We start from the raw sequence: 20,819 nt of genomic DNA, 5'->3' as shown, positions 1-20,819 counted from the left end.
TTTAGAAAGTCTAATTAACCCCCCAGCTACGAGTGCATTGGTAGTAGCCTTTACCTCCTTAGTGAATAAATGGAAAAGTGCCTAGGTTCAAAGTCCCAGCTATGATAAGCTCCGCCTGTTCTCAGGAACAAAGCTCACCTCTAAAGGGGAAGAGGAGTATGAGGCCTCAGCGGAGCAGATCTCTCAATTGTTAGATGAGTGGCAGTGCTCTGATGATGTAAAATGACAGCGATTGGTTGAAAGTTTGAGCAGGCAGGCTGCTGATGTAATGAGAGCTGTAAAGGCACAGAACCCCCTTGCCACTTCTGCAGCCTACATGCAAGCACTAGAGTAAGAGTCTAGTATGATGGGAGCTCATGTCGGGTTTTCAGAACGTATGTCAGGAGGAGGGGGAGAAGCTTTCTGCCTACAGTTTTTGGCTGGAGGGGCAGGTAAATTGCTTGCAGTGCAGAGAGGCCATTCAGATGGCTGAGGTGGATCAGTTAAGATCAAATAGCGAAAGGTGCCCAGTTCCAAAACCTGATCGCTTGGGGTCTCCAACTGTCTTGTAAGATGCACAACCCTCCCTTAATTGTTGAGCTGATCAGAGAAGTATGAGAGGAGGAAAATGCGTCGGAGGCACGAGAGGCCTCCATCAGCAGGGTACTGATTGCCATTCTTTACCAGTAGAGCCAGGTCTCCCCCTCTGACTGCCTTCCTATCCCTCCGATACAACGTGTAACCTTGGACATTCAGTTCCCAACTACAACCATCCTTCAGCCATGATTCAGTGATGGCCACATCATACCTGGCAATCTGTAATAGTGCAACAAGGTCATCCACCTTACTTCTTATACTCCGTGCATTGAGATACAACACCTTGACTACCGTATTTGCTACCCTTTTTGATTTTGCATCCCTAATGTACTGATACTCAGCCTGTTGGCTGCAACTATGTCCCATCACCTGCCTGCCCTTCCTGACAGTCTGACTAAATGCTATCTTTACTTTTTTTTAAAACCATCCATCCTATCCTGAGTCCCATCACTCCAGTTCCCACCCTCCCCCCCGCCAGATTAGTTTAAACCCTCCCCAACAGCTTTAACAAACCTGCCCACAAGAATATTGGTCCCCCTCAGGTTCTGGTGAAACCCGTCACTTTTATACAGGTCATACCTCCCCCAGACGAGATCCCAATGAGCAAAGAATCTGAAGCCCTGCCCGTTGCACCAGCTTTTCAGCCATATATTTATCTGTCAAATCATCCTGTTTCTACCCTCACTGGTGCATGGCACAGGCAGCAATCCAGAAATTACTACCCGGGAGGTCCTGCTTCTCGGCTTTCTACCTAGCTCTCTAAATTCTCTTCGCTTTTCTTTCCTATGTCATTGGTACCAATATGTACCAAGGCATCGGGCTGATCACCCTTCCTCTCCAAAATGTTGTGGACACGATCTGAGACGTCCCTAACCCTGGAACCTGGGAGGCAACATACCATCCGGGTGTACCATTCACATCCACAGAATCTCCTGACTGTCCTCTCAGTATCATGTCCTCTACCACTACCGCTCCCTTCTTCTCTCACTTTCCCTTCTGCACCATGGGAGGTCATTCCCCAACAAAAGAATGAAAACGGTATACTTGTTTTTGACGGGATGGCCACAGGGGTGCTCTGCTCTGCCTATTTCCATTTTTCCTGTCAGTCACCCAGCTACTCGCCTCCTGCAACTTGGGGGTGACTACTTCTCTGTAACTTTGATCAATTATGTCCTCACTCTCCCATATAAGCCAAAGGTCATCCAGTTGCTGCTCCAGATCCCTAACACGGTCTTCAAGGAGCTGCAGCTCGATGCACTTCACACAGATGTAGTTCCCCAGGAAACTCTGGCTCTCCCAGTTCAACAACATCTGGCATGAAGAACACACACTGCCATTTACTATAACAGGTACAGTAAGAGAAAAACAAAAAGAAACCCTGAACATAAACTTACCCCGAGCCAATGCCTCCTCCGAGCCGAAGCCTGACGCTTCTACTGGCCTACTCCCGACAAAGGCCACTCTGCTTGTCCCTCCTGTACTTTTACTTAGTTTGCAGTGCTCTGCTCCCACCGCTGATCCGGCCTCCACAATGGCCAAATGCCTGTGAAGCTTTCCTTTTAAATAAGCGTCGCCGACCTGCGAGAAACCTCTTCACAGTGCTCTGCTCCCGCCCCTGATAGGGCCTCTGCCCTGTCCCCCAAAACTTACTGCACTCTATCCTTCTCCTGCCTATGTCATTGGTACCAACAAGTACCATGACTTTTGGCCGCTCAGCCTCCCCTGCCACCGTTCAGAGATATCCTGGACCCTAGCAACTGGGAGGCAGCGCACTATTATGGTGTCTCTTTTGCTGACACAGAATCTCTTATCTAGCCCCCTAGCTATTGAGACCCCTATGACTACTTCTCCGCCTGACTTCACCCTTCCATTCTGAGACTCAGAGCCGACTACAGTGCTATTGGTCTGTCTACTGCTGCCTTGCCCAGAAAGGTCACCTCCCTGCAGTATCCAAAGGGTACTGTTGCTGAGGGGAATGGACACAGGAGGGCCCTGCACTAACATCCTTCTCCCTTTACCTCTTTTCCCTTCTTAACGCTTTTTTAGTTGCCTTTAGTTGAATTTTAAAAGCTTCCCAATCATCCAACTTCCCACTCACTTTTGCTACTTTATATACCTTTTCCATGGCTTTTATGCAGTCCTTAACTTTCCTTCAGCCACAGTTGCATATCCCTGCCATTTGAGAACAACTTTCTCCGCAGGACATCTGCTCTGCGATTTGTAAGCTATCCCTAGAAACTTCAGCCATCTCTGCTCTGCCGTCATCCCCACCACTATCCTCTTCCAATCCACCTGGGCAAACTCCTCTCTCGTGCCTCTGTAATTGCTTTTATTCCATTGCGATACTGATACATCTAACTTATTCTCAAATTACAAGATGAATTGAATCAGATTATGAGCACTGCCTCTTAAAGGGTTCCTTTACATTAAGCTCCCTAATAAGATCTGGGTTATTACACAACACCCAATCAAAGATAGCTTTCCCCAAGTAGACTCAAGCACAAGCTGCTCTAAAAAGCCATTTCAAGTCAAGACAAGTCACTTTTATTGTCATTTCGACCATAACTGCTGGTACAGTACATAGTAAAAACAAGACAACGTTTTTCAGGACCATGGTGTTACATGAGACAGTACAAAAACTAGACTGAAATGAGCACTGCCTCTTAAAGGGTTCCTTTACATTAAGCTCCCTAATAAGATCTGGGTTATTACACAACACCCAATCAAAGATAGCTTTCCCCAAGTAGACTCAAGCACAAGCTGCTCTAAAAAGCCATTTCAAGTCAAGACAAGTCACTTTTATTGTCATTTCGACCATAACTGCTGGTACAGTACATAGTAAAAACAAGACAACGTTTTTCAGGACCATGGTGTTACATGAGACAGTACAAAAACTAGACTGAACTACATAAAAAACAACACAGAAAAAAAACACTAGACTACAGACCTACCCAGGACTGCATAAGGTGCACAAAACAGTGCAGGCATTACAATAAATAATTAACAAGACAATAGGGCAGTAAGTTGGTGTCAGTCCAGGCTCTGGGTATTGAAGAGTCTGATAGTTTGGTGGAAGAAACTGTTACATAGTCTGATCGTGAGAGCCTGAATGCTTCAGTGCCTTTTCCCAGATGGCATGAGGGAGAAGATTTGTATGAGGGGTGCCTGGGGTCCTTCATAATGTTGTTTCCTTTGCGGATGCAGCGTGTAGTGTAAATGTCCGTAATGGCGGGAAGAGAGAGACCCCGATGATCTTCTCAGCTGACCTCACTATTCACTGCAGGGTCTTGCGATCCAAGGTGGTGCAATTTCCGAACCAGGCAGTGATGCAGCTGCTCAGGATGCTCTCAATACAACCCCTGTAGAATGTGATGAGGATGGGGGTGGGAGATGGACTTTCCTCAGCCTTCGCAGAAAGTAGAGATGCTGCTGGGCTTTGTTTGCTATGGAACTGGTGTTGAGGGACCAGGTGAAATTCTCCGCCAGGTGAACACCAAGAAATTTGGTGCTCTTAACGATCTCTACGGAGGAGCCATCAATGTTCAGCGGGGAGTGGTCGCTCCGTGCTCTCCTGAAGTCAACAACCATCTCTTTTGTTTTGTTCACATTCAGAGACAGGTTGTTGGCTCTGCACCAGTCCATTAGCCGCTGCACCTCCTCTCTGTAAGCTGACTCTTCGATCTTGCTGATGAGGCCCACCACAGTCATGTCATTGGTGAACTTGATGATGTGGTTCGAGCTGTGTGTTGCAGCACAGTCGTGGGTCAGCAGAGTGAACAGCAGTGGACTGTGCACACAGCCCTGGGGGGCCCCCGTGTTCAGTGTGATGGTGTTGGAGATGCTGCTCCCGATCCGGACTGACTGAGGTCTCCCAGGTGGCGGCCTTGAAGTGCATTGGAACGGTGGCGCTGCTCAGGGAGATGTTGAAGATGTCAGTGAGAACATCTGCCAGCTGGTCTGCACATCCTCTGAGCACTCTACCAGGAATGTTGTCTGGTCCAGCAGCCTTCCACCTACCTCATAGGCATTTAACAAATTCTCTCTTTTGTGATCTGACACCAACCTGATTTTCCTAATCCCCTTACATATTGAAGTCCCCCATTACAATTGTGACATCACCCTTATCACGTCTTTTCCAGTTCCCTTTGCAAACACAACCCCTCATCTTGGCTACCATTTGGAGGCCAAGATATGATTGCCATAATGTTTTTTGTACCTTTGCAATTTCTTAAACCTACCCACAAACATTCAACATTCTCTGACCCTGTCACCTCTTTCATATCATATCATCTGACCTCTGATTGCACCACAAGTTCATTCACCTTATTCCAACTGCTACACGCATTTAAGTATAGCATTTTCAGTCTGCATTCTTCGCCCTTTTGAATTTTAACTCTATGGTACAATTTAACTCTTTGCTCTGTCTGCATTTGCACCCAATCATTGGCTTGTCCTTCCTTACGTTCATGTTACACCCATCATTTTCTTGTAAACCTGCTGGCTCAAATTCATCTATATCATCCTGTTTCCCATCCTCCTGCCATATTAGTTTAGCCTCCCAACAGCTGTAGTAAATCTGCCCACAGGACTATTGGTCCCCTTCAAAATCAAGTGCAACCCATTCCTTTTGTACAGGTCACACCTGCCCCAGAAGAGGTCCCAGTTATCCAGAAATCTGAATCCCTCCCCCCGATCCAATTATTCAGCCACACATTTATCTGCCATCTCATTCTAATCCTAACCTCACTGTCGCTTGGCATAGATAGCAGTCCCGAGATTACTAACCTTGAGGTCCTGCTTCTCAGCTTCCCTATATTCTTTTTTCAGGACCTCCTTTTTTCTTTCTTTGTCGTCGGTACCAATATGTACCATGGCTTCTGGCTGCTTACCTTCCCTTTACAGGATATTGTGGACGCATCTAAAAACATCTCTGACCCTGGCATCTAGGAGGGAAAGTATTGCTAAGGAAGCAATGTGCAGAAGGACTTAAGACAAATTGGAAGAATGGGCAAAAAAGTGCAAGATGAAATACAGTGTTGGAGAATTATGATAATGCAGACTATTATCTAAATAGGGAGAAAATTCAAACATCAGACGTACAGAGGGACCAGAGTCCTCGTGCAAGACTCCCAGAGGGTTAAATTACATGTTAAGTCTATGGTAAAGAAGGCAAATGCAATGTTGGTGGAGTATTGCCAAAATATTTGGGCCCCTTATCTCAGAAATGTATGCTGTTATTGGAGAGAGTCCAGAGGAGGTTCACAAAGATGATTCCGGAAATAAAGGAGTTAACATATGAGGAGCGTTTAGCAACTTTGGGCCTGTACTCACCGGAATTTAGAAGAATGTGGAGGTGATCTCATTGAAACATACCAAATGTTGAAAGGGCTAGATAAAGTGGATGTGGAGAGGATGTTTCCTTTGGTTGGGGTGTCCAGAACTAGAGGGCACAGCTTCAAAATTAAAACAGAGTTAAGGAGTAATTTTTTTTAACCAAAGAGCAGTGAATCTGTACTACCCACACTACTCTTCTTAGGCACTGGTATAATTGTTGTCTTTTTGAAGCATGTGGGAACTTCCAACTTAGTAGTAAGAGGCTGAAAATGTCCTTGAACATTCCCATCAGATAGTTGGCACAAGTTTTCTGAGCCTTACTAGTTACTCCATCGGGGCCTGCCATTCTGTGAGCCTAACATTGGCCTCTGAGTCAGAGATCACAGGGTTACTGGGTGCAGCATAATTCTTCACAGATGTAGTTATACTCTCCCTTTCAAAGCGGGCATAGAAGCTGTTGAGCTCATCTGGTAGTGAAGGATGGCTGCCATTCATGCAATTGGGTTTTGCTTGCAGGAAGTAATGTCTTCCAAACCCTGCCAGAGTTGATATGCATCCAACGTCACCTGCAAATTCGCTCTGAATTGCAATTTGCCCTCCGCAAGTCATACCTGTTTTTTTGTACAGACCTGATTTACCAGACTTGTACACCACAGATCTAGCCCTAGCAGATGACATATCTCCTGGCTCATCCACAGCTTTTGGTTTGGAACTGTACAAGTTTTTGTAGGCATACACTTGTGCATACAGGTTTTAATGATGTCAGTAACAAATTCAGAATACTCATCCAAAATCAAAGATGAATCACTGTATACAGTCAAGTTCACCAATTCAAAGCAGTCCTGTAAACACTCCTGTGTCTCCTTTGTCCATATTTTCTTGGTCCTCACTACTGGTGTTAAGAGGAGACTTTATACAGGTATACAAAATTATGAGGGGTATAACTGGAGTACATGCAAGCAGGCTTTTTCCATTGAGGTTAGGTAGATTTACAACCAGAGGTCATGGGTTAACCATATAACCATATAACAATTACAGCATGGAAACAGGCCATCTTGGCCCTTCTAGTCCGTGCCAAACACTTACTCTCACCTAGTCCCACTGACCCACACTCAGTCCATAACCCTCCATTCCTTTCCTGTCTATATACCTATCCAATTTTACTTTAAATGACAATACCGAACCTGCCTCTACCACTTCTACTGGAAGCTCATTCCACACAGCTACCACTCTTTGAGTAAAGAAATTCCCCCTCGTGCTACCCTTAAACTTTTGCCCCCTAACTCTCAACTCATGTCCTCTTGTTTGAATCTCCCCTACTCTCAATGGAAAAAGCCTATCCATGTCAACTCTATCTATCCCCCTCATAATTTTAAATACCTCTATCAAGTCCCCCCTCAACCTTCTACGTTCCAAAGAATAACGACCTAACTTGTTCAACCTTTCCCTGTAACTTAGATGCTAAACCCCAGGTAACATTCTAGTAAATCTTCTCTATTTTGTTGACATCTTTCCTATAATTCGGTGACCAGAACTCTACACAATACTCCAAATTCCGCCTTACCAATGCCTTGTACAATTTTAACATTACATCCCAACTCCTATTCTCAATGCTCTGATTTATAAAGGCCAGCATACCAAAAGCTTTCTTCACCACTCTATCCACATGAGATTCCACCTTCAGGGAACTATGCACCATTATTCCTAGGTCACTCTGTTCTACTGCATTCTTCAATGCCCTACCATTTACCATGTATGTCCTATTTGGTTAAGGGTGAAAGGTGAAAAATTTAAGGGCCGCATGAGGGGAAACTTCTTCCCTCAGAGGGTCGTGAATAAGCTGTCAGCACAAGTGGCACATGCAAGCTGGATTTCAAGAAAAGTTTGGATAGGTACATGCATAGTGTTCTATGACTATATAGTAGGGATATGAAGGGTTATGATCCCAGTGCAGGTCGATGGGACTTGGTAGCTTAAATGGTTTAGCATGACTATATGGGTCAAAGGGCCTGCATCTGCACTGCACGTCTCTATGCCTCTAACTAAAGTGTTTCAAGAAGGTTCTAACAACATCTTCACAAGAGCATTGATGGTGAGAATTTGCCTTGCCAATGACAGCCACATTGCGAATAATAAGTTTCCATTGCATTTGAGCAAAGTATAATTAAATATTTGCAGTAAGTTGGAAAGCTCTGATGCATTGCAGCCATCAACCTGCACCTGCCCTTAGACTTCCATACATCTCCCATTCATATACTTATCCAAAGTTCTCTTAAATGTTGAAATCAACCCTACATCATGAAATCAACCCCACATCCACCACTTCTGTTGGCAGCTAATTCAACACTCTCACCACCCTCTGAATAAAGAAGTTTCTCATCATGTTCCCCTTAAACTTCTCAACTTTCACCTTTAACCCATAACCTCTGGTTCTAATTTAACCCAACCTCAGTGGAAAACTCCTGCTTGCATTTAACACTGTCTTTTCTCGTCATCATTTTTTTATGCCTCTATCAAATCTCCCTTTATTCTCCTATGCTCCAGGGAATAAAGTCCTGACCTATTCAACCTTTCCCTATAACTCAGGTCCCTCAAGACAAGACAATATCTTGTAACCTAATTTTTTTATTATCAAATCAGTGAACACTCCTGTATACAGAAGTATTCTGAACACAAGAGAAAAATGTATGAGTATCAGCAACTTAGACTCGCCAGGCTACTCACCTTTCTCTCTAAAAGAATCATTTTGAAGAGAATTATTATCTGCAAAAACAAAAGCCTCAGATGAATATTTTATTAAAACTCCACAGAATATAACTATTAGTGAATTTGTAATAACAATCAGTGAATTTTCAACAGATAATTGGTTACAAAAATTGTATTAATATATAGGCAATCCCCGGGTTACAAACATCGGACTTACGGACAACTCGCACTTACGAACGGACTGCTAGAAAGCCTATTATATTAAAAATCTGAAAAAATTGTGTGGCTTCAGCGGTTCGTCGGTTTGAAGAAGGAGAATGCCGTCCACCATTTTCAGTCGGATCATGTTACTGTTAACACTTTGCTGAGTGTGTAACTTTGTATTTGGCTTAAATTTTTCTCTTATTTACCCTTGTAACCATGCCTCCAAAGCGTAGATCCAATGCAAGTGCTGGTGATGTATCAAAGAAAAGGAAAACAATCCCGATTGAAAATAAAGTGGAAATAATAAAGCGATCAGAAAGAAAATGAAACGCCATCGGTCTTTGGAAAAGCGTCAACGATTGGAACAATTTTAAAGATGTTATGTGTCAACATTTTTTTTACTGCGAGCGTCATTTTAAGCGCCTGGATGAAGCGGGTGGATGACGTCATTATAACAAAATGTGGACCGGTTTCTGGGACATTCAGCAGAGAAGGAACAGTGGACTGAGAGCTACCAGCAGGAGAGCGAGCTAGGTGGAGATAGTTGAAAAGTTCACTACAGCAGCAGACAAGTCTAATCCTCCTCCATGTCCAGAGGATTGTGATAACTAGCAGCACACAGTGCATATTGGATACGTAACTGTCACTTTACATGATCCACACTTGGGATTTCTGGAGTATTCCTGTGGAGATCACTTTTTGTTAACCCATACATGGATTTGGATGTGTTAAGTGGTGACCACTTGTGTTAAGGAATATTCTGTGACTGTCAGATTGTAACATCCCTAGGTGGATTTTGGAACACTACTTAACGTCTGAAATCTGCTGTGACTGCTATCTTGTTTTCCCAGCGTGGATTCTCTGGAATTTTCCGTGATCACCGCCTCATGTCAACTTAGTGTGGATTTACAAGTTTCTTTCCCTCACCTGTTTCCGTAGATTTCTGGAATCATCTGGATTGCCATTTCTCAAACCTGACACAATTTGTGAGTTAAAAAATGCATAGTACTGTTAATTTTTGTTTAGGGGCATAATTTGTTTAATTGTCTGTATTTTGGGTAGATACTAAAAATATAGTTGCTTAACATTGAAACTGAGTCCTGACAGCGCCAGATTCCTGGCAGTGCCAACCTCTTAAGTATTACAGAAAGCCAAAAAGACAGAGTTGTTGGTCATTGCTAGTAAGTTAAAACTTCTTATGGTAAAGCTGGCTATGAAAAAGGCTAAGTCATCTGATCTAGTTAGAAAAGAATATATTCCTTTTGTGTCAGAGGGATTTGTTTCAGTGAATGAAGGGTCACCCTTCTGGCTCCCTTAATTTCCTTCCTAAGCTCCTTCCTAGTAGCCTTATAATCTTCTAGATCTCTAACATTATCTAGCTCCATGAGAAGGCCTTGGCAGGCAGAATTAAGGAAAACCCCAAAGCATTCTACAAGTATGTGAAGAGCAAGGGGATAAGACATGAAAGAATAGGACCTATCAAGTGTGACAGTGGGAAAGTGTGTATGGAACCGGAGGAAATAGAGATACTTAATGAATACCTTACTTCAGTATTCACTATGGAAAAGATCTTAGTGTAGTGATGACTTGCAGCAGACTGAAAAGCTTGAGCATGTAGATATTAAGAAAGAGGATGTACTGGAGCTTTTGGAAAGCATCAAGTTGGATAAGTCGCTGGGACAGGACAAAATGTACCCCAGGCTACTGTGGGATGCAAGGGAGGAGATTGCTGAGCCTCTGGCGATGATCTTTGCATCATCAATGGGGATGGGAGAGGTTCCAGAGGATTGGAGGGTTGCGGATATTGTTCCTTTATTCAAGAAAGGGAGAAGAGATAACCAAGGAAATTATAGACCAGTGAGTCTTACGTCAGTGGTTGGGAAGTTGGTGGAGAAGATCCTGAGAGGCAGAATTTATGAACATTTGGAGAGGTAGAATATGATTAGGAATAGTCAGCATGGCTTTGTAAAGGGCAGGTCGTGCCCTACGAGCCTGATTGAATTTTTTAAGGATGTGACTAAACACATTGATGAAGGAAGAGCAGTAGATGTAGTGTATATAGATTTCAGCAAGGCATTTGATAAGGTACCCCATGCAAGGCTTATTGAGAAGGTAAGGAGGCATGGGATCCAAGGGGATATTGCTTTGTGGATCCAGAACTGGCTTGCCCACAGAAGGCAAAGAGTGGTTGTAGACGGGTCATATTCTGCATGGAGGTCGGTCACCAGTGGAGTGCCTCAGGGATCTGTTCTGGGACCCTCACTCTTCATGATTTTTATAAATGACCTGGATGAGGAAGTGGAGGGATGGGTTAGTAAGTTTGCTGATGACACAAAGGTTGGAGGTGTTGTGGATAGTGTGGAGGGCTGTCAGAGGTTACAGCGGGTCATTGGTCATTGATAGGATGCAAAACTGGGCTGAGAAGTGGCAGATGGAATTCAACCCAGATAAGTGTGAAGTGGTTCATTTTGGTAGGTCAAATATGATGGCAGAATATAGTATTAATGGTAAGACTCTTGGCAGGGTGGAGGATCAGAGGGATCTTAGGTCTGAGTCCATAGGACACTCAAAGCTGTTATGCAGGTTGACTCTGTGGTTAAGAAGGCATATGGTGTTTTGGCCTTCATCAATCGTGGAATTGAATTTAGGAGCCAAGAGGTAATGTTGCAACTATGTAGGACCCTGGTCAGACCCCACTTGAAGTACTGTGCTCAGTTCTGGTCGCCTCTCTACGGGAAGGATGTGGAGGCCATAGAAAGGGTGCAAAGGAGATTTACAAAGATGTTGCCTGGATTGGGGAGCATGTCTTATGAAAACAGGTTGAGTGAACTCTGCCTTTTCTCCTTGAAGCAACGGAGGATGAGAGGTGACCTGATAGAGACGTATAAGATGATGAGAGACATTGATCGTGTGGATAATCAAAGGCTTTTTCCCAGGGCTGAAGTGGCTGCCACAAGAGGACACAGGTTTCAGGTGTTGGGGAGTAGGTACAGAGGAGATGCAAGGGTTAAGTTTTTTACTCAGAGAGTGGTGAGTGCATGGAATGGGCTGCCAGCAACGGTGGTGGAGGCAGATACAATAGGGTCTTTTAAGAGACTTTTGGAAAGGTACATGGAGCTTGGAAAAATAGAGTGCTCTAGGTAAGCCTAGTAATTTCTAAGTTTGGGACACGTTCAGCACAACTTCATGGACCAAAGGGCTTGTATTGTGTTGTATGTTTCTATGAGTAGGTTACATGGTCAGCAGAACGTCGTGGGCCGAAGGACCTGAAATGTGCTGTAGATTTCTATGTTTCTATTGCTGCTCTGCTGTCATCCTTGCCAGCAGCTCCTTCCAATTTACTTTGGCCAGCTCCTCTCTCATACCATTGTAATTTCCTTTACTCCACTGAATCACTACTATGTCTGAATTTACCTCCTCTCTATCAAATTTCGAGTTGAACTCAATCATATTGTGATTACTGCATCCTAAGGGTTCTTTTACCCTAAACTCTCTGATTACCTCAGGTTCATTACATAACACCCAATCCAGTATTGCTGATCCCCTGGTAGGCTCAACAACCAACTGCTCTAAAAAGCCATTTTGTAGGCATTAAACAAAGTCATTCTCTTGAAATCCATTTCCAACCTCATTTTCCCTATTGACCCACATGTTGAAATCTCCCATGGCTATTATAACATTGCCGTTTTAATACACCTTTTCTATTTTCCATTGTAATCTGTGGTCCCATCCCAGCTACTGTTGAGAGGCCTGTATATAACTGCCATCCAATCAGTATATTCCTTTTACTCTTACAGTCTATTAACTCAACCCACAAGGATTCAACATCTTCCAATCCTATGTCACATCTTTATACTGATTTGATGCCATTTTTTACCAGCATAGCCACATAACCTTTGTATCCCTCTGATACAACTGGTAACCTTGGACATTTAGCTCCCAACTACAACCATCTTTCAGCCACAATTCAGCAATGGCCACATCATACCTGACAATCTGTAATAGTGCAACAAGATCATCCACCTTATTTCTTATATCTCAATGCATGGAGTACAACACTTTGAATGCTGTATTTGCTACCCTTTTTGATTTTGCATCATTAATGCACTGATACTCACCCTGCTGGCTGCAATTTTGTCCGATCATCTGCCTACCTTTCCTGATCGTCTGACTGCATGCTATCTTTGCTTTTTTACCATCCACCCTATCTCGAGACCTTTCATTCCAGTTCACACCACCCACCAAATTAATTTAAACCCTTCCCAACAGCTCCAACAAACCTGCCCACAAGAACATTGGTCCCCCTCGGATTCAGGTGCAACTATCACTTTTGAACAGGTCATACCTTCCCCAGAAGAGATCCCAGTGATCCAAGAACCTAAAGCCCTGCCCAGCTTCTCAGCCATGTATTAATCTGGCAAATCATCTTTTCCATAGACGTTGCCTGGCCTGCTGAATTCCTCCAGCATTTTGTTTTTGTTGCTTGGGTTTCCAGCAACTACAGATTTTCTCATCTTTTAGAGGGCATGTGCTATCACGAGAGGCTGAATAAACTTGGGTTGTTTTCTCTGGAGCACCGGAGGCTGAGGGCAGATCTGATGGAGGTTTACTAGATTATGAGAGGCATAGATAGAGTAGACAGAGAGTATCTGATACCCAGCATTGACACCTGTAATACCAGGTGGCATGCATTGAAGGAGATATGGGTTAAGTTCAAAGGAGGTGTGAAGGTTAAGTGCTTTTACTCAAAAAGTTGTGAATTCCTGTAATGCACTGCCTGGTATTGTAGTAGAGGCAAATACATTACAGGCTTTTAAGGGACGTTTGGATATCACATGGATGAAAGGAAGATGGAGGGATATGGACATTGTGTAGGTAGGGGGGAGATTAGTGTTTGGGTGTTTTTGATTTGCTTTTTAGCTAGTTTGGTACAACATTGTGGGCTGACTGGCCTATAACTGTGCTGTACTGTTCGATGTTCTATGCTCTAATTGCCCAGATTAACCTTCATTTATTTCTGTAAATAGTACTGGTTCTATCACATCTGAAATCCTGTCTGCCCACTACCCTGGACCCTCATCAATTTGCCTATCGCACCAACAGGTCAACAGAGGATGCCATCTCCACGGTACTTCACTCTGCCCTGACCCACCTGGACAGCCCCAACTCTCACGTCAGAATGCTGTTCATTGACTTTAGTTCGGCATTAAATACTGTGATCCCCTCCAAGCTGATTGCCAAACTTCGCCAGCTTGGTTCAGCTCATCCCTCTGCAATTGAACCTTGGACTTTCTGACTAACAGACCCCAATCTGTTAAGTTAGACAACCTCTCCTACTCCACTCTCACCCTGAACATCGGCTTACCTCATGGCTGTGTGCTGACTCCTCTTCTGTACTCCCTTTTCACCTATGACTGCGCTCCTGTACATGGTTCTAACTCCATAACTAAGTTTGCAGACGACACCGCGGTGGTTGGCCTGATCAGAGGGGATGACAAGATGGCCTACAGGGACGAGGTCCAGCACCGGGTCGCGTGGTGTGCCAACAACAACCTGGCCCTTAACATCCAAAAGACCAAAGAGATCATTGTGGACTTCAGGCATGCTAGGAGCCACACTCACGCCCCCATCTACATCGATGGAGCTGTAGTGGAGCATGTATCAAGCTTCAAATTCCTTGGTATCCACATTTCTGAGGATCTCACCTGGTCCCTGAACTCCTCCATCCTGATCAAAAAAGCACAACAGTGCCTTTATTTCCTGCGGAGCATCAAGAAAGCTCACCTCTGTCCCAGGATACTGACGGACTTTTACCACTGTACCATTGAGAGCATACTCACCAACTGCATCTCAGTGTGGTATGGCAATTGTCCCATATCGGACCGCAAAGCACTCCAACGTGTGGTGAAAACTGCCCAGCAGATTATCGGCACCCAATTGCCCACCATTGAGACCATCTACAATGCTGCCTGGGCAGGGCGAAAAGCATTATCAAGAATGCATCTCACCCTAACCATGAACTTTTTACTCTCCTCCCATCCGGTAGGTGCTACAGGAGCCTCTGCTCCTGCACCAGCAGGCACAGGAAGAGCTTCTTCCCTGAGGCTGTGACCCTGCTGAACCTCACATCACAGCGCTAAGCAGTACTGCACCTATATTGTACTGTCTCAGTATATATTTGTGTGCTGTTGCACTTACTTTTTATTTGCAGTTATTTTCTAAATAACACTATTCTTTGCATTTCTGGTTAGATGCTATCTTCATTTGGCTTTGTATATGTACTCAGCACAATGACAATAAAGTTGAATCTAATCTAATCTAATCTAATTTCTCTGTCCATATTTGCAATTAATTTGTATCCTGACAAAGTTCTTCAACACCCACAACTTCATCAATTTTTGTGTTTTCTGCAAACACACAAGCAATTCCTGTCTCGTATGAGAATTACAAGCCATTTGATTGTAAGATGCTACAAAGGATTGTGAGGACTACTGAGAGGATCACCAGTGTCTTTCTTCAGTTCAAAAAGTAAATTATTATCTAAGTACTTACTGATCACCATATACAACTTTGAGATTCATTTTCTTGTGGGCATACTCAATACACAAAGAAAGAAATAATAAATAAATAAGCAATAAATATTGAGAACATGAGATGAAGAATCCTTGAAAGTGTGTCCACAGGTTATGAGAGTATTTCAATGATGGGAGTACTGAAGTTGAGTGAAGTTATCACTTTGGTTCAAGAGCATAATGGTTCAGGGTTAATAACTGTTCCTGAAGTTAGTGTTGCAAGTCCTGAGGCTCCTGTACCTTCTTCCTGGTGGTAGCAATGAGAAGAGAGTATGTCCTGTGTGGTAAACACAAAGTGCACTGCAGATGCTGTGGTCAAATCAAGACGTACAAAAAGGCTGGATGAAATCAGCAGGTCGGGCAGTATCCATTGAAAGAAGCAGTCAACGTTTCGGGTCAAGACCCTTCGTCAGGACTAAAGAAGGAGGGGGCAGGGGCCCTATAAAGAAGGTGGGGGGGGGGAGAACCAATCAGAGGAAAGATCAAGGGGTGGGGGAGGGGAAGCAGGGAGGGGATAGGCAGGAGAGGTGAAGAAGGAATCTAAGGGGAATGCACTATGGGTAGTAGAAGAAGGCAGAGTCATGAGAGGTGATAGGCAGCTAGAAGAGGAGACAGAGTAAAGGTGGGATGGGGGAAGGGAGAGGGAGGGAATTACCGGAAGTTGGAGAATTCGATGTTCATACCAAGGGGCTGGAGACTACCCAGATGGTAGATGAGATGTTCCTCCAACCGAAGTTTGGTCTCATCATGGCAGTACAGGAGGCCATGTATGGACATATCCGAATGGGAATGTGAAGGAGAGTTGAAGGGAGATCCTGTCTGTTGTGGCGGACGGAGCGTAGGCGCTCGACGAAGCAGTCCCCCAATCTGCGTCGGGTCTCGCCGAGTAGAGGAGGCCGCACCAGGAGCACCGGAAACAATAGATTACCCCAACAGACTCACAAGTGAAGTGTTGCCTCACCTGCAAGGACTGTTTGGGGCCCTGAATAGTGGTAAGAGATGAGGTGTAGGGACAGGTGTAGCAGGGTTGAGTGAAGAGCCAATGAAATAGTATCTACAGTGGACCTGTTGCTCCGGTAGGCAAATTGGAGTGGATCTTAGCCACTTCTCAGGCAGGAGTTGATAGGTTTCATCACCAACCTCTCAAAACACTTCATCACTATGAATATAAGTGCTACTGGACAATAATCATTGAGGCAGGTTACCATGTTCTTCTTGGACATTGCTATAATTGAAGCCTGCTTGAAGCAGGTGGATACCTCAGATTGGCAAAGTGAGTGGTTAAAGATCTCAGTGAACACTCCAGCCAACTAATCAGCACAGTACTTGGTCAGGTACCGCATCTGGGTTGGATGCTTTTAGTGTGTTCACCCTCATGAAGGTTGTTCGCACATCAGCCTCAAAGACTGAAACCATAGGATCATCGGGGACTGTAGGAGTCCCTGATGGTTCCTTCATATTTTGATGGTCAAAATGAGCATTGAAGGCATTGAGTTGACGTGGAAGCGAAGACCTGCTGTCACCTACGTAGCTTGATTTAACTTTATAAGAAGTGATAGTATTCAAGCCCTGTTGCAATTGTCAGTCATCCTACAGTGATTCAAGTTTAGTCTGGAATTGACACCACCCACATGATGGCTCTCTGGAGATCATACCTAGACCTCTTGGAACTTCCTTGGTCTCTGATCTTACCCTCAGCAGATTGCAGATCTCATGGTTCATCCAGGGCTTCTGGTTGGGGAAGACTGAATGATTTTGTGGGGGCAGATTTGCTTACAACTGTTTTTATGAAGACTGTGACAAGCACGGTCTATTTATTCAGATCCACAGACAAGTCCTTGAACACGGCCCAGTCCACTGACTCAAAGCAATTCTCTAGTTGCTACTCTGCTTCCCATGACCACCTCTTTGTTGTCCTAATCTCTGGACCCTTGCTCTTTAGCCTCTGCCTATATGCAGGTAGGAGAAGGACAGCCAAGTGATCCGATTTACCAAAATGCAGTCTGGTCCTAGAATAGTAGGCATTCATGATCTTACTACAACAGTGGTCTCGTGTGTTGGGCCCTCTGGAGCTCCAGGTTATATGCTGATGGCAATGAGTGGGCTCTTCCAACCATTAGACATATTTACCAGAAGGCTGCAAAACACAGGGCTCTGACCATTGTCAGTGATCCTTCCCATCTGTCCCACAATCTCTTCAACCCTCTACAATCAGGCAGCCCATGCTGTAGCATTAGGACAAGGACAGTTGGGATGGAAAGGGGCAGTGTTGGATCTCCTGTTAGGAAATGAGATAGGTCAGATGACAGAGGTATGTGTTGGGGAGCACTTTGGGTCCAATGATCACAATGCCATTAGTATCAATATAATTATGGAGAAGGATAGGTCTGGACCTAGGGTTGAGATTTTTGATTGGAGAAAGGCTAACTTTGAGGAGATGCAAAATTATTTAGGAGTGGATTGGGACAATTTGTTTTATGGGAAGCATGTAATAGAGAAATGAAGGTCATTTAAAGGCAAAATTTTGAGGGTACAGAATCTTTATGTTCCTGTTAGATTGAAAGGAAAGGTTAAACGTTTGAGAGAGCCATGGTTTTCAAGGGATATTGGAAACTTGGTTCAGAAAAAGAGGGAGATCTACAATAAATATAGGCAACATGGAGTAAATGAGGTGCTTGAGGAATATAAAGAATGTAAAAAGAATCTTAAGAAAGAAATTAAAAAAGCTAAAAGAAGATACAAGGTTGCTTTGGCAAGTAAGGTGAAAATAAATCCAAAGGGTTTCTACACTTATATTAATAGCAAGAGGATAGTGAGGGATAAAATTGGTCCCTTAGAGAATCAGAGTGACAGCTATGTACAGAGCCAAAAGAGATGGGGGATATTTTGAACAATTTCTTTTCTTTGGTATTCACTAAGGAGAAGGATATTCAATTGTGTAAGGTAAGGGAAACAAGTAGGGTAATTATGGAAATGATAATGATTAAAGAAGAGGAAGTACTGGCACTTCTAAAGAATATAAAAGTGGATAAATCTCCGGGTCCTGACAGGATATTTCCCTAGGACCTTGAGAGAAGTTAGTGTAGAAATAGCAGGGGCTCTGACAGAAATATTTCAAATGTCATTAGAGACAGGGATGGTGCCGGAGGATTAACGTATTGCTCATCTGATTCCATTGTTTGAAAAGGGTTCTAAGAGTAAACCTAGCAATTACGTTTGACATCAGTGGTGGGTAAATTAATGGAAAGTATTCTTCGAGATGGTATATATCATTATCTGGATAGACAGAGTCTAATTAAGAACAGTCTACATGGATTTGTGCGTGGAAAGTCATGTTTGACAAATCTTATTGAATTTTTTAAAGAGGTTACTAGGAAAGTTGATGAGGGTAAAGCAGTGGATGTTGTCTATATGGACTTCAGTAAGGCATTTGACAAGGTTCCACACGGAAGGTTAGTTAGGAAGGTTCAATCATTAGGTATTAATATTGAAGTAGTAAAATGGATTCAACAGTGGCTGGATGGGAGATGCCAGAGAGTAGTGGTGGATAACTGTTTGTCAGGTTGGAGGCTGGTGACTAGTGGTGTGCCTCAGGGATCTCTACTGGGTCCAATGTTGTTTGTCATTTACATTAATGATCTGGATGATGGGGTGGTAAATTGGATTAGTAATTATGCAGATTATACTAAGATAGGTGGCGTTGTGAATAATGAAGTAGGTTTTCAAAGCAGAGAGATTTAGGCCAGTTAGAAGAGTGGGCTGAAAGATGGCAGATGGAGTTTAATGCTGATAAGTGGGAGGTGCTACATTTTGGTAGGACTAATCAAAATAGGACATACATTGAGGAATGCAGTAGAACAGATTGATCTAGGAATAATGGTGCATAGATCCCTGAAGGTGGAATCTCATGTGGATAGGGTGGTGAAGAAAGCTTTTGGTATGCTGGCCTTTATAAATCAGAACATTGAGTATAGGAGTTGGGATGTAATGTTAAAATTGTACAAGACATTGGTAAATTTGGAGTATTGTGTACAGTTCTGGTCACCGAATTATAGGAAAGATGTCAACAAAATAGAGAGAGTACAGAGAAGATTTACTAGCATGTTACCTGGGTTTCAGCACCTAAGTTACAGAGGAAGGTTGAACAAGTTAGGTCTTTATTCTTTGGAGCGTAGAAGGTTGATGAGGGACTTGACAGAGGTATTTAAAATTATGAGGGGGATAGATAGAGTTGACATGGATAGGTTTTTTCCATTGAGAGTAGGAGAGATTCAAACAAAAGGACATGAGTTGAGAGTTAAGGGGCAAAAGTTTAGGGGTAACACGAGGAGGAACTTCTTTACTCAGAGAGTGGTAGCTGTGTGGAATGAGCTTCCCGTAGAAGTGGTAGAGGCAGGTTCAATTTTGTCATTTAAAAAAAAATTGGATAGGTATATGGATAGGAAAGGAATGGAGGGTTATGGGCTGAGTGTAGGTAGGTGGGACTAGGTGAGAGTAAGCGTTCGGGATGGACTAGAAGGGCCAAGATGGCCCGTTTCCGTGCTGTAATTGTTATATGGTTATATGGGAAACAGCTTCTTCCCCCAGGCAGTGAGACAACTGAACTCCCAGCCACCACCCAGGTCTCATCACTTATGAAGGCCAGTAGCGTTATACTGTTTATTTTTTAAATTGCATCATATACACACTATTATTTGTTAATTTATTTGTGGTAATATTACTTTGTGTTATGTGCATGAGTTACACACACTCTGTTGTGCACCTTGGTTCAGAGGAATGTTTTTTTATAAGATCGTAAAACATAGAAGCAGAATTAGGCCATTCAGTCCATCGAGCTGTTCCCTCATTCTATCATGGCTGATTTATTAACTCTCTCAACCATATTCTCCTGCCTTCTCCCCATAACCTTTAATGTCCTAATTAATCAAGAACCTGTCAGCCTCTGTCTTATATATAGCCAATGACTTGGCCTGCACAGCTGTCTGTGCCAATGAATTCTACAGATCCACCACCTTCTGACTAAAGAAATTTTTCCTCATCTCTGTTCTAAATAGACATCCCTCAATTCTGAGGCTGCATCCTATGATCTTAGACTTGGCCATAATAGGAAATATTCTCTCCACACCCACTCTATCTAGACCTTTCAATACTCAATAGGTTTCAATAAGATCCCCCTTTATTCTTCTGAACTCCAGTGAGTACAGGCCTAGAGCCAAATGCTCCTCATATGAGGCAATGTGGACGATCAGAGAGACATTAGGGTCTGTGTCCGTAGGACACTCAGATCTACGGCACAGGTTGACAGTATTGTTAAGAAGACCATTGGTGTATTGGCATTCATCAACTGTGGGATCAAGTTCAAGAGCTGTGAGGTAATGTAACAGTTATACAAGATCTTGGTCAGTCCCCATTTAGGGTACTGTGTTC

General features: G+C 43.6%; 1 protein-coding gene across 3 annotated transcripts in view; it reads right to left on the bottom strand.

Annotated features, from left to right (window-relative positions):
- Nucleotides 1-20,819, bottom strand: part of avl9 (AVL9 homolog (S. cerevisiase)) — a 305,466-nt gene that overhangs the window by 141,000 nt on the left and 143,647 nt on the right. For 2 of the 3 annotated variants that reach the window (XM_073070590.1, XM_073070722.1), the window contains one exon: nt 8,635-8,673. The exons of the other annotated variant lie outside the window; for it this stretch is intronic. In XM_073070590.1, coding sequence (XP_072926691.1) covers nt 8,635-8,673 — 39 coding nt within the window. The remainder of the gene's footprint in view (nt 1-8,634; nt 8,674-20,819) is intronic. 3 annotated transcript variants of the gene reach the window in all.

Source organism: Hemitrygon akajei, chromosome 1 (genome assembly GCF_048418815.1).
Source record: "Hemitrygon akajei chromosome 1, sHemAka1.3, whole genome shotgun sequence".
Taxonomy (NCBI): Eukaryota; Metazoa; Chordata; class Chondrichthyes; order Myliobatiformes; family Dasyatidae; genus Hemitrygon; species Hemitrygon akajei.
This window is presented reverse-complemented; position numbering and strand designations above follow the sequence as displayed.